The sequence below is a fragment of the Halyomorpha halys genome, unplaced genomic scaffold, assembly GCF_000696795.3.
Source record: "Halyomorpha halys isolate HHAL.00 unplaced genomic scaffold, Hhal_1.1 Scaffold1518.1, whole genome shotgun sequence".
NCBI lineage: Eukaryota > Metazoa > Arthropoda > Insecta > Hemiptera > Pentatomidae > Halyomorpha > Halyomorpha halys.
The window spans coordinates 120153-132946 of record NW_027108385.1 but is presented as its reverse complement, the minus strand read 5'-3'; the positions used below and the strand labels follow the sequence as shown (position 1 = coordinate 132946).

Sequence of the window (12794 nt, the reverse complement as noted above, 5' to 3'; positions counted from 1 at the left end):
CCCCCCCCGACAAACTTCTCCAATCACTAATTTTATCAGTCATCCCTATCCATGATCTTAAAAGAAATATAGGGAAATACCTCTTTACGCAAGGGCATGCGTTATCTCCATGTTTAGCCACGACATCTAAATATTGAAGCACTTCGGGCGTCTTCCCAGTCGTGCTGATCCTGCCCCAACCCAGAGCCTTACAATGTACGTTGACCTGGTTGTCCTGTGGCCAGATTTCTGAGGACAGGGAAATTGTTCCGATCTTAGAGGAGCTCATATTGAACGCTGGCTGTACCTAGGAATCATATTCGTTTTGTGATAATAACTTGCCTGCATTAATGGGCAACACTTGAATTAATTCACACTACCTTCACCAGGGCCATGTCGTATGCTCCTAACATCATGGATGTATATTGGTTGTGAATGACCACCTTTACACCAAACCTAGTCTGAGCATCCGGGCTCTTCATGTTTGCTGCTCCAGCAGTAATCTGAAATACGTCCCATTTACAATATCAATCAATAGTAATAGGGGAGCCAGGAAATTAAAGGAGGAGGGGGGGGGATGATGGAGGCTCGAATATTTCACAGTGGTACCGAACTGTGGTGCGGTATGTACATTGAAGTCTCACTTATACGAAACTCACTTGTGCGAAACATTCAGTTATGCGAAGAATTTCTCGATCACCTGCTAAAACCCCTGAATTATGTGTATGTAATTATCCATTTATACGAAACTTAGTTATACGAAACATTCAGTTATACGAAGGAAAGTTTCGACCCGCTTTGTGTACATATTAGTAAATTTTATTCAGTTCTATGAATTTTTGATTCTTCCGTGGCTAGACAAAGGACGAAAAATACCGTAAAAAACGAAACAGTAAACAGTAACCGAGTAAACACCTTAACAGAATGCGAAAGAATGATTTATTCAGCCAAAAACAACATGAAACAAACAAACATGACACAATTTTTTTGTCTAAAATAAAAAAAAAAATCGGACTAAAGATAAATTAAATTTTCATATAATAAATAATTTTTTTTTCACTTTACATATTTTCTTTCAACTGCATACAACATACGTATAAGTACCTACTAATTACGAGGAAAGAATTCTCAAAAATATACGTACATAATATGTATTGCGTATTCACTTACACGAAATATTCACTTATACGAAGAATTTTTGGTACCCCCTCATATTCGTGTAACTGAGACTTCACTCTATACCATTTAATAAATGAGAATTTCATATTCTTAAATAAAATCCCATATTCGAAGAAGTGAAGAAGAAGGTTAGAAAAAAGTGGTTTGGTTGGATACGAAGTTTACCATGGAATGAATGATATCAGGTTCTGACAGATTAGGTAACATATGGACCATTAAGGTCATCATTTCTGACAAAATAAAGAGCAATACTACAAAAAATGGCGGCTGTTTCAAAAAGATTTTTGTTTTTCTTTTAATAATTTATTTATTGTTATTTACAACTGTATACACATATATACAAGTAAATTTGCTGTATGTGACATAGTGACATGATAAAAACATGTAGAGAATCAACCCACTGATAGAACTCCAATAACATTTCTAGAGGAGAAGATCTCGAGGCCATCTTCTTTTCAGACGCCTAGAAGGATTATTAGGAAATGAAGGAGAAGCCAGGTTAGAAACAAGTGGATTTGGGTGGTTGAGAAGTTTATTATGAAAGGAACGGTATCTGGTTCTTGTCAAATCGGCAACATATGGAACATTGAGGTCCTGATGGATGACTTGATTTGTGACAAATCAGCTCAAAAAGTTAGAAAAAAAAAAAATGAATTTTTCATTTGGAGCGCTATATCCTAAAAAGTAGGAACAACACAAGAAAACCTAAGAGAACGTCATTTAAAGAAGAGCAAATTTGCTAAAATATGAGCCCTAAAAGAGTTATTTACGTTAAATAGTTCTCGAGATATAGCTTTTTAAAAAGCTATATCTCGAAAACTATTTCATTCAAAATCTAAAAATTATTTCATAAAAATTTTGTATAACTGTAACTACCAATAACAACAGAACCTAAAATCTAAGAGAGCATAATTTAAAGTAGAGTAAATTTTCTAAAATGTAAGTACTAATAGAGCTATTCACGTTCAATACATCTCGACATATAACTTTAACTATTTGACGTACAGATGTCTATTAGCACTCAAATTAAAGCTAGTTTAATGAGCTATAAACTAGTTCATGACGTTTATATTAGTAGGAGTAGTAGTTTTCATGAAATTTGTTAAAATAAATTGATTTATTAGTGTAATAAACTACTTTATAGTGGTTATGACTTATTTATATATGGATCTAGAGATATATTTTTTCAAATATCCAACATTTTATACGAACAAATAGAAATTAACATTTTGTGAGTTTATTTTGTCAAATATTCTAAAAACTACTACTCCTAAAAAGATAAACATAATTAACTATTTTGTAGTAAATTTAACTAGCTTTAATTTAACTAATAAATTTTCATAATGTGAATGGTTTTTAAGATATAAATTTTTCAAAATAAATTCACTAACTACTGATCTTTTAGTTTTTATTCTGATTTTTATGAAATGTTGCTTTCTAAAAAGCTATATCTCGAGAACTATTGAACGTAAATAGCTCTATTAGTACTTAGATTTTAGCAAATTTACTCTTCTTTAAATGACGTTCTCTTAGGTTTTCTTGTGTTGTTCCTACTTTTTAAGATATAGAGCTCCGGATGAAAAATTAGTTTTTTATATCGCTTTGAAACCGCCATTTTTTATTCCCCCTACCTATACTTGGCAGATTCATCAATTTTGACTATTAACTCATAGTTTTCATTAAAGTAATCAGAAATAGGGGTGAGATAACTGTCTTTTTTCTCCTCTTGGGCTCTTGTACTATCCCTCCCCATTCTTTGAAAGCCCCCGGCTATCATGCCACCTCTGTTAACCTCCCTTAAGCGAACTCTGTAAACTTATCCTATAATACCATACGGCAAAAGAAGATGTATAGTAAAAATTAAATATATATGTTATTGTATTGTATATATTCTGTAACTGTTTATACTAAAAGCCAGTTGGAGGCCAGAGGAAGAAGTCACCCCTCGGAGGGATATAGCAACGGCGCCGGGAGGCTGCGGAGCATAGCGAATATGGACGCTCTGCCGCGACAACCGCCAAGCGGACCGACGTACCAAAACTAGTAAGACCTTTTCTGTTATAATTTGAATGTCAATAATAGAATTAATAACTTAGAGTCAGTATAACTATCAAAGATCCCAACTGGTACTCCTCAATTCATAATATAATAATTAAAGTACTTAAGGAAACAAGTCTACCATGCTCTCTCATAATATTATTCTTGGTAATGTATATATGATTGCAAATATAAATGATGTAACAAAGACTTTACTTTATAATTAATAATCCCTGCATGCCACCTCATATATAATAGCATAGTAAATTGGTGAACACGATACTGTTGGAAAGGAACTCCAATGATTAATTATTGATATTCATATCTAGCATACTATGGTGAGGGGGTCTATGGTATCTAGTGTTTGAATTAAATATAGCGCATACTTTTTTAGTCGGTTCCCATCAGGAACCGATAGAAATGCATAATATAAATACAAATAAATATATAATATAAATACATGAATAGATGAATAAATTTCAATATAATAAGTGTACGGGGAACCCCTAGTCGGATTTAGAAACCCCGAAGCCCCGTACACGGCGATATATACTATACAAAATGTTTCGATTGCTTTACTATACTCCTCTTACAAGATGTTACCTGGACTACTGGTTGAGTATTCGTCGTCAAGCAGTGTGCCGCTGTCAAAATCCATTCTTCGGTAAGAAGAGTCCCAGTACAACTACCAGCATTGTTGATGAGGATGAAGACAGCGTACGGGAACATGCCGTCTTTGGCATCCATTCCTCCAACGATCCGCCGCTGGCAGTAAGTCAACTTCATGAGGAAGATCAAGTACAAAAAAGAAGCCCTCATTTACTTTCAAGTAGAAAGAAAAACACCGTAACCTCTGCACAAAAGTACTTTCATTGCAGGACCATATGTTTTCGAGGGGAGGTTCTGACTTGAATAGATTTTCCTACAAACTTTATTTAAGGTTAATGTGAATTAGTTAAAATGTAAAAACAAAACTATTTTACCAAGTTCAATCGACAAACGCCCTACGTTTCGGCTAATATACCATCTTCAGGAACAATTTTTTTTCAGTCGCACATTCGAGTCATTAACCTCTTCTGACTTATATTTTTGAATCTACCAGTAAGTACTAGAATGTGCAATTTTCGTTCCTGAAGATAGTGCATTGGCCAAAACATAGATTTTTCTTTGTTGATTGAAATTTGTGAAATAACTCTGCCTTTATATTTTATAAAATTATTTTTTATGAACACCTATCTCCTAGGAATTGAAGATAGAGTAGGTTAATAACCTGGAATGTGTAACTGAAATATGTTTGTTCCCGAACATGGCATATTTGCCGAAATGTAGAGCATTTTGTTCATTAAAATTGGTCAAATAATTCTGCGTTTACATTTTAACATATTTCCTCTAGCCTTAAATAAATAATATTCTTAAACTTTACATTTAAAAAAAATTTATTTATTGATATTTACATCTGTATACAGATAAAAATACATCTAGTAAATTTGATGTAAAATCATAATGGCATGATACAGGTATGTTTAGAAACTACCCATTGGTAGCACACTCTCATAATATTTTTATATTAGAAGGTCTCGAGGCCATCTCCTTTTTGTATATTAAATTTGTATTTAAGGTCACCTAAAACTAATCTCAATCGCTTTTTGTTAAAAAGTTTTTTTGGTCTGCTATACGGGAAGCGGTATTTGGTGTTTATACTTATGTACAGATAAAAACTCATTTAATACAATTTATTCATCATTGTTATTCTACATAGGAAAACAAATCGATTGGTTTATCATTATCCCACTAAGCCAACAAAGAGCACAATATTGAAATAATTAAGACCGACTGGCCTAGCTAAAAGAGATACAATATTTTTGACTATATTGAATATTTTGATTTTTTTTTTTTACTTAAAATTTTTGCCTTGAGGTTAAAATTAGGACTTTCATTGTTTTGTTTTTTTCTCGAATATAGAAAAAATGCAATATTTTTACCTAAATATTTTTTATGCAATTGAGTTGTTTAAGGCCACCCAAACTGCACAAAATAGTATAAACCTGTACAAAAATGTAATATACCAAAAATTAGAACCGGATTTATTTATTTAAACGTTTGAGAAGTTTTTATTTTTTTGAATCTACATTTTCACCATTATAAATGATTAAAGCTTAAATATGTTGATATGGGTCGGAAGAGTGGAAATTCAGCTTTTCCAACAGCAAAGTATATTAAAAATTAGGAAATATTATTTTACAACGTAATTATGTCAAAACATTTATATGAGTTTAGATAAGTACAAAAAAACCAAAACGAAAAAAAGACATCTTAAATACAAATTTTTAATTAAATCAAAAGGTATTTTACAAAGCCAGTTCTGAAAAAAAAATTGAAGTATATAGTACAAGAGACCAAGAGGGGAAAAAAGGCAGTTATCTCACCCCAATTTTTGATTACTTTAATGAAAGCTATATATAATAATAGTCAAAATTGATGAGTCCGCCAACTATAGGTAGGGGAAACAAAAAATGGCGACTGTTTCTAATTTTTTTAATTAATTTTTCATTCGGACCTCTATAGCTTTAAAACTACCAACATTAGAAAACCTAAGAGAACATCATTTAAAGCAGAGCAAATTTTCTCGAATATGAGCCCTAATAGAGCTATTTACGTGCAATAGTTCCTGAGATATATAGCTTTTTAAAAAGACAACATTCCATAAAAAGTTCACTGAAAAATCAATAGTTAGTGAATGTATTTTGAGATATCTGTATCTCAAAAATCATTTGACGTACAGATTTCTGCTAGCACTTAAAGCAAATTAAAGCTAGTTTAATCTCAAAAAGTAGGAACAACACAAGAAAACATAAGAGAAGGTCATTTAAAGAAGAGTAAATTTGCTAAAATATGAGCCCTAATTGAGTTATTTCCGTTAAAGTTAGTTTTCGAGATATAGCTTTTTAAAAAGCAACATTTCATAAAAATATTGTATGGGACGTACTAAAAGAGTGAATTTATTTTGAGTTGGTGAATTTATTTTGAAAAATTCATATCTCAAAAACCATTTGACGCACAGATGTCTATTAGGACTCAAATTAAAGCTAGTTTAATGACCTATAATGTAGTTTGTGATGTCTATCTTCGTAGGAGTAATAGTTTACATGAAATTTGCTAAAATAAATTGATTTATAGTTGTTCGGACGAATTTTCATTTGCCAAATTTATATTCATATGTGAATATCATAGACACTACTATCCCTACGAAGATAAGTGTCATAAGCTACTTTATAGTAAGTTAAATTTCCTTTAACTACTACTTCTACTAAGATAAACATAATTAACTATTTAACTAGCTTTAATTTGAGCTCTGGCAGACATCAGTACGTCCGATGGTTTCCGAAATAAAGTTTTTCATAAATCAAATGTATTGTCGGAACAACTATAAATCAATTTATTTTAGCAAATATCATGAAAACTACTATTCCTATGGAGGCAAAGGTCATAAACTTCTTTATAGTCCATTAAACTAGCTTTAATTTGAGTGCTAATAGACATCTGTACGTCACATAGTTCCTGAGATATAGATTTCTCAAGATAAATTAAATAACTACTAATCTTTCAGTAGATTTTTAAGAAATTTTGCTGTTTAAAAGCTATATCTCCAGAACTATCGGACGTAAATAGCTCTTTCAGGGCTAATATGTCAGCAAATTTATTCTTCTTTAAATAATGTTCTATTAGATTTTGGAGTGTTGTTGGTAGTTTTTAAGATATAGAGAGAGCTCCGAATGAAAAATCAATGTTTTTTGAAGGTTTTGAAACAGCCGCCATTTTTTAATTCCCCTACCTATACTTGGCAGATTCATCAATTTTGACTAGTAATTATACATATTTTTCATTAAAGTAATCAAAAATTGGGGTGAGATAACAGCTTTTTTTTCTTCCCGGCTCTTGTGCTAATACCTCTTCCATATGATATAGTAACATTGGTTTTGAATAATATTTTGAGGAGTTATAGTTTTTTTTCTTGAAGGCAGGACATCCGCAGAAAATAAATTTCAAGTCCAAAAAGTTTATATTTTGTAATTTACGTTAAAATTCTTATTTAACGGTCTCAAAGGTCGGTGGAGCTTGATTCCGACTAAATGAAGTCCTTGAACAAGGATTACTATTATGATTATTGCAGATGTATTTTACAACCGTTGTTCTAGAAACAGAACTTACAAAGAAAGTCCACCCTTGACTCTCCATGTGTTGTAGAGGTACAGGCTTATTTTATACCTCTAATATCGGTATCCAATAAAAACAATTTGAACTTACGCTGTGAAGTAAGCTGTAAGCTTCATATTTTTTTATTTTTATTTTTTTTTTTTTTTTAGTGAATATTTGTATTTAAGGTCACTTAAAACTAATCTGACTCGCTTTTTGATAAAAAAATTTTTTTGGTCTACTTTACGGAAAGCAGTTTTTTGTTTTATAATTTTGTACACATAAAAACGAATTTAATAGAATTTTCAACATTATCATGGTCTTAACTGCCGAATTTTTGGCCTGAAAAAACTAATAATCCCACCTCGAAAAACATTAAAATACACATTTTTATTGGAACAGAATAATTCGGATTTTTGCTTCATAATTTTCGCCCCCCTCCTCCATCTTTAGATTTTTTTCTAATTACACCAACACGAGCCCGCTATTCTATACTCTAGTTGGGGGCGTATAGGTGGTCAGTGAAAGTTCTGTGATCCGCTTACTATATGTCATTTATTTACTTTCACTTACTTATATATAGAATATATAGTTAGGGAGAGTATTACGACCGTGCAAAATTTCGAATTTGATTTTTCAGAACGGAAATAAACGTCTTGATATCCCTGAGTCCAAATAAAAAGGTTTCGCAGAATGGTAATAATATTAATCGATGTGTTGAAGAGAAAAGAAAATATATAGCAACTGCTCAGAATTTTAGAATTTAACGGCTTTAGATAACGTCTTCGTTACCTTTTGAATTTTTTAAAAAGTAAAATTTATACTCTTTATTCTCACCTCGATAGACTCTATAGTCCCTAATTTTTTACCACCGCACCCGATTTTTTAAAGCTTTTAGTGTTTGTAAGGGCAAGATCATTTTTTTAGTTGTTTTTTTTCGGATAACTGGAATTATAAATTTTGCACGTTTGCAATATATTCCATATATAGGTATGTGAAAGTAAAAAAACATCTGGCAACCTCTATTTCAAACCCTGAGTTCACTCAATGCCCAATAGATCGCGACCCTGTGACCTTTCAATTCCTCTCAACACACTGCGTCATTCCGGCAATCCTTCATTGCCCACTCCACTACATTATAGAAGAATTGATTATTGTTTATTGCATTATTTTTTTTTTTATCTGAAACCTATTTAATGTCTTTATAATTAAAAGAATTTTGTTATTTATCGTTAAGATTTATTTCCATATCTCATTTATACATTTTTAGATATGTTTTATGTTATATTGCGATTTCAGTGTTATTAACTATCTTTGTGCCGTAAGGCAAAACAAGAAAAATTGTAAATGTATTTATATACTCATTGTACATATAAATCCGTATTGTATATATATTTATGAAATAAAGAGATTTAGAAAAAAAAATAATAATAACTATCTTTGAACTTACTTTTTCTTTTCGACCTCTGACTGTTTTCTTATTACTTCACCATTATCTATCGTCTTTATTAATTAATGTTTTTTTTTATTTTTATCTTATATGCGATACAACACAAGGAGGCCCCTCACCTCCGGACTTAAAATAGCTCCTTTGAATAGATAGCTCATATAATATATTAAACATAACAGGTAACTTTAAAATACCAAAGATAGTAAAAGGTAAGACACAACACGAATTACTTTTCTTTTTCACAGTAATGCACTTACTAATTCTCTTTTTATTTCTGTTTTAGAGGGTTCGGAAAAAAAAAAATTAACTATCTTTGTAAATGTTTTAATAAATAAATAATGTAGGAGGTAGGGAAAAAAAAAATTAACAATCTCCCCTCACCTCCGGATATAAAATAGCACCCTTTCAGAACGGATGTCTCATGTATACAAATAAACATAACAGGTAACCTTAAAATACCATAGGTTGTAAAAGGTAGGATCCAACACAAATTACTTTTCTTTTCACAGTAAAGCACTTATTAATTCACTTTTTATTTCTGTTTTTAGAGGGATCGGAAAAAAAAAATTAACTATCTGATTATTAACATATGTCATTTCTAAATGATGTACATTAATAATTATTTTTATTAAGTAGAAGATTTTAAGGTAAACAAAAAAAAACTCCTTTTGGGTTATGTATCAGATATTTGCAGTTATAGCCATTAGTTCCCATGTTATTCAAGAGATAGAGCTGCCAACTTCTTGAGTTATGAGCAAAGCTTATTTATTCTGTTTTATTTAAAGCTTTAAATAAATATAATATTTTAATGGTATTTTTTATTTTTGCAATAAATTGTATAAATTAAAATTATATCAGTAGATGGAACAATTATTTTGTGGTAGGGGGTTTATTTATTTTTATTATTTTAAGAAGATTGTTAGTTAAGAAATATAATTTATAAATAGTTTTTGTTTTTCAATAACAGATGGGAATTATTATTTTTAATCATTGAAGTATTAACTTAACAAAGAAAGTATCTTCATGTACTGTTTTGACGTAGGAAAAATATAATAACTACATTTGGGATTGTTATTAGATATTTGTAGCTAGTCATTAGTTTTCATTTTATTCAAGAGATAGAGCTACCTACTTCAATATTATGAAATTAATTATTGCATAATTTCTTCAAAAAGCAAAGCATTTATGTTCTGCACTTTATTAAAACTTTAAATAAATGCAATATTTAAATATTAATTTGTTTTATTTGTAACAATTTATTTCAAAAGTTGTAGATGAAACAATTATTTTCTGGTAGGGATCTTATTTAATTTTTTTCAAGAAGATGGGCCAGGTTGGGTTCAAGAAAAAAAACAAAGAAATATCTTAACAATTTATGAATAGCCAAATTTTCGACTCACATTGCAGGTCTTCATTTATAACAATAAATGGTAAAGAAATACAGAATGAATGAACAAAGGAAATTTGTATAAACATTTTTTGTTTATTTATTTCATGATAAACGGTTAAAAAGAGTTTTTTTTTTTTTATCAGAATATAACAATACTGTGTCAAATTCGAAATTACAGTGTTTCATTTTTTCTTTCTGAGAAAGGGTCTCAAAACTAAGTTCAAATAGCCACAGCCTAGGAGTTAAATTTTTTTTTTCATTTATTCAAAACTGTAAATTTTAAGACTTATTTTACAGTTTTTCGGAAAATTACAGATGGAAGCTAATACCACTTGCAATAAACCTTCAATTAGAGTTTTTTAAATTATGAACTAAGTTTAATTTTGTTTTTCTTCATGTATTTATATATATTGTTTTTGTTGTATAGGTATATTTTCGATAATTAATAATGGCATATATATTTGTTATATATTTTCTCTGGTACGTCTTTCGGATATGATATGATTTTTGTATGTTTATTTATCTATATTATTCTTAAAAGGCCGTATTCTAGAATAAATGATTTTTTATTTCCATTGTATACATTCAAAACTTTAATTTACAGACTTGTAAATATGAAATGAGGTAACTCGATTGAAAATAAATGAGACAAACGACAGTGAGTTTGATAAGCTGAGTGGGTTTTTCGGCGTGATGAGGTTGGAATTCCTGGGGAGCAAACTCCATCACTCTAATCGACCGTGAGCGTAATGTGATGAAGTGGAACGACGGAGTGGCGCAGTGGAACGCTCGATGCCAGTCTGCTACCAGCTGTTGGTTGTTACGGAGTGTTCTCGGTAAGAATGATGCTTGCGGGAAGAATATTTCTTACAAAAGTAATAGAAATGTACAGAGAGCTTCCCTGTCTGTGGAACAGGGCGGATCCTCATTACAACAACAAAGTGAAGAGGGATGTGGCGTTGGACCAGATGCTCGAATTGTTCAAAGAACATGATCCCAACGCTTCGAAAGATACCGTCCAAAAGAAAATAAACACCTTGCGCGGTTGCTATAGAAAGGAATTAAACAAGGTAAATTATTATTTATTTTTATAGTAAATGTACAAATTTAATCTTTATATATACACATATACAATGTAATAGTTATTTTGAGTAAGTCGTACTCTGAAATTATTTTATTTATTTAATTATCAACTTAATATTTGAAAAAAATACTAATTATAGTTATGTGTTGTACAATGATAGACTATAAAATAATTTTACATAGGAAAATAATAAAACAATAAATACGTCAAATATTAATTACAGCAAAAATATAATCATTAAAGAAGTTCAAAACAAACCACTTCATATGCCTTCTTAATCGTCCAAATTTAATATTCAGTTCCTTTAGTTTAACTGAAATATTTAGATTAATTTTTTTAGTTATTGCGTATATAAAACAAAATAATTTATTTCGAATCGCTTATTAAAACGAATATTTATAAGAGTGAAATATGTCTGGAATTAATATTGTAGCGTTATGTTCATTAAGGGCACATTTCGCACAGCTTCATTTGTTTTGGTAACAATGTTTATGTTTTTGGTTTTTCCACTTTATTTGAATATTTTGTTTGATTCAAATTTTAAAATATGAATACTTTTATAATTATTATTTTTCAATTCCGTAGTTTTTTTTTATCAAATGTTAATATATACACTTTTTGTAAGTTATCATTAAAAAATTATTTGGTCATTAATATAACCTTCATGGGAAGTAGCGGTACGGATTCAATTTTGTTTAGATTGAATGAGTACATATCGTATATTGTCACAACCATAAAATCGAAATTTTACAGCACAAGTAAAAGAAAAGTAACTCCAAAATATGAAGAAGATGGTCAGGGTTGAGGTCAAAAAGAACAAAATAGTTTTCAACTATTTATTATCCGACGTTTCGGCCCACTTTGTAGGGCTTCATCATGGCTGTTCAAGATAATTGATCATCAGCTTTGTTTTTATGTCTGCCAAAGGGGAGAAATTTAATGACAATACAATTGATACATTATGTTTTTTAAGATCACATTTCAAAAATTTGTAACAGTACCATAGATTGAATATAGATATTTACACTTTTTTTGTGATTTAAATACATAATATGTTCCTTTAATTTTTTATGATTCTTTATATAATGTAATGATTTATAAGTTACAAAGGATTTGTTTGCGATATATTACTCTTTCTGATAAAACTTACAAATAAAACAAAGAAACGCTTGTGTTTTTTTCTTTTTCTAAAATACGGAATACTGGCATTGCGATCCCTATTGATGATAGTTAAATCTATGAACTTTTTTTCTTTTTTTTTATATATGTATAAATAGTTGACCGTAAAAATTGATATATAGAGGAAGATGGTCAGGGTTGCGGTCACAAGTGAAACGAAAATAGTTTACAACTATTTTATTTTCTAACGTTTCGCCCCACCTTATAGGGCTTCATCAGGGCTAAAAAGATACAAAATGAAACTATGTTAAGATAAAATGATAGAATTAAAAATAAAAAGATACAATGAAAAGAATAAAAAA

At 30.1% G+C, this 12794-nt stretch overlaps 2 protein-coding genes across 3 annotated transcripts in view; one reads left to right on the top strand and one right to left on the bottom strand.

Annotated features, from left to right (window-relative positions):
• Positions 1-4612, bottom strand: part of LOC106689898 (brachyurin) — a 9729-nt gene extending 5117 nt beyond the window's left edge. Inside the window, exons 1-3 of the mRNA XM_067046696.1 lie at positions 3799-4612; positions 360-482; positions 81-286 (exon numbers count right to left, since the gene is read on the bottom strand). Coding sequence (XP_066902797.1) covers positions 81-286; positions 360-482; positions 3799-4014 — 545 coding nt within the window. The 5' untranslated portion in view covers positions 4015-4612. The remainder of the gene's footprint in view (positions 1-80; positions 287-359; positions 483-3798) is intronic.
• A 6234-nt stretch (positions 4613-10846) lies between these two features.
• Positions 10847-12794, top strand: part of LOC106689897 (uncharacterized) — a 31543-nt gene continuing 29595 nt past the window's right edge. Inside the window, exon 1 of one of the 2 annotated variants that reach the window (XM_014435105.3) lies at positions 10847-11299. In XM_014435105.3, coding sequence (XP_014290591.1) covers positions 11072-11299 — 228 coding nt within the window. In that variant the 5' untranslated portion in view covers positions 10847-11071. The remainder of the gene's footprint in view (positions 11300-12794) is intronic. The other variant, XM_014435104.3, reaches the window with a different exon arrangement.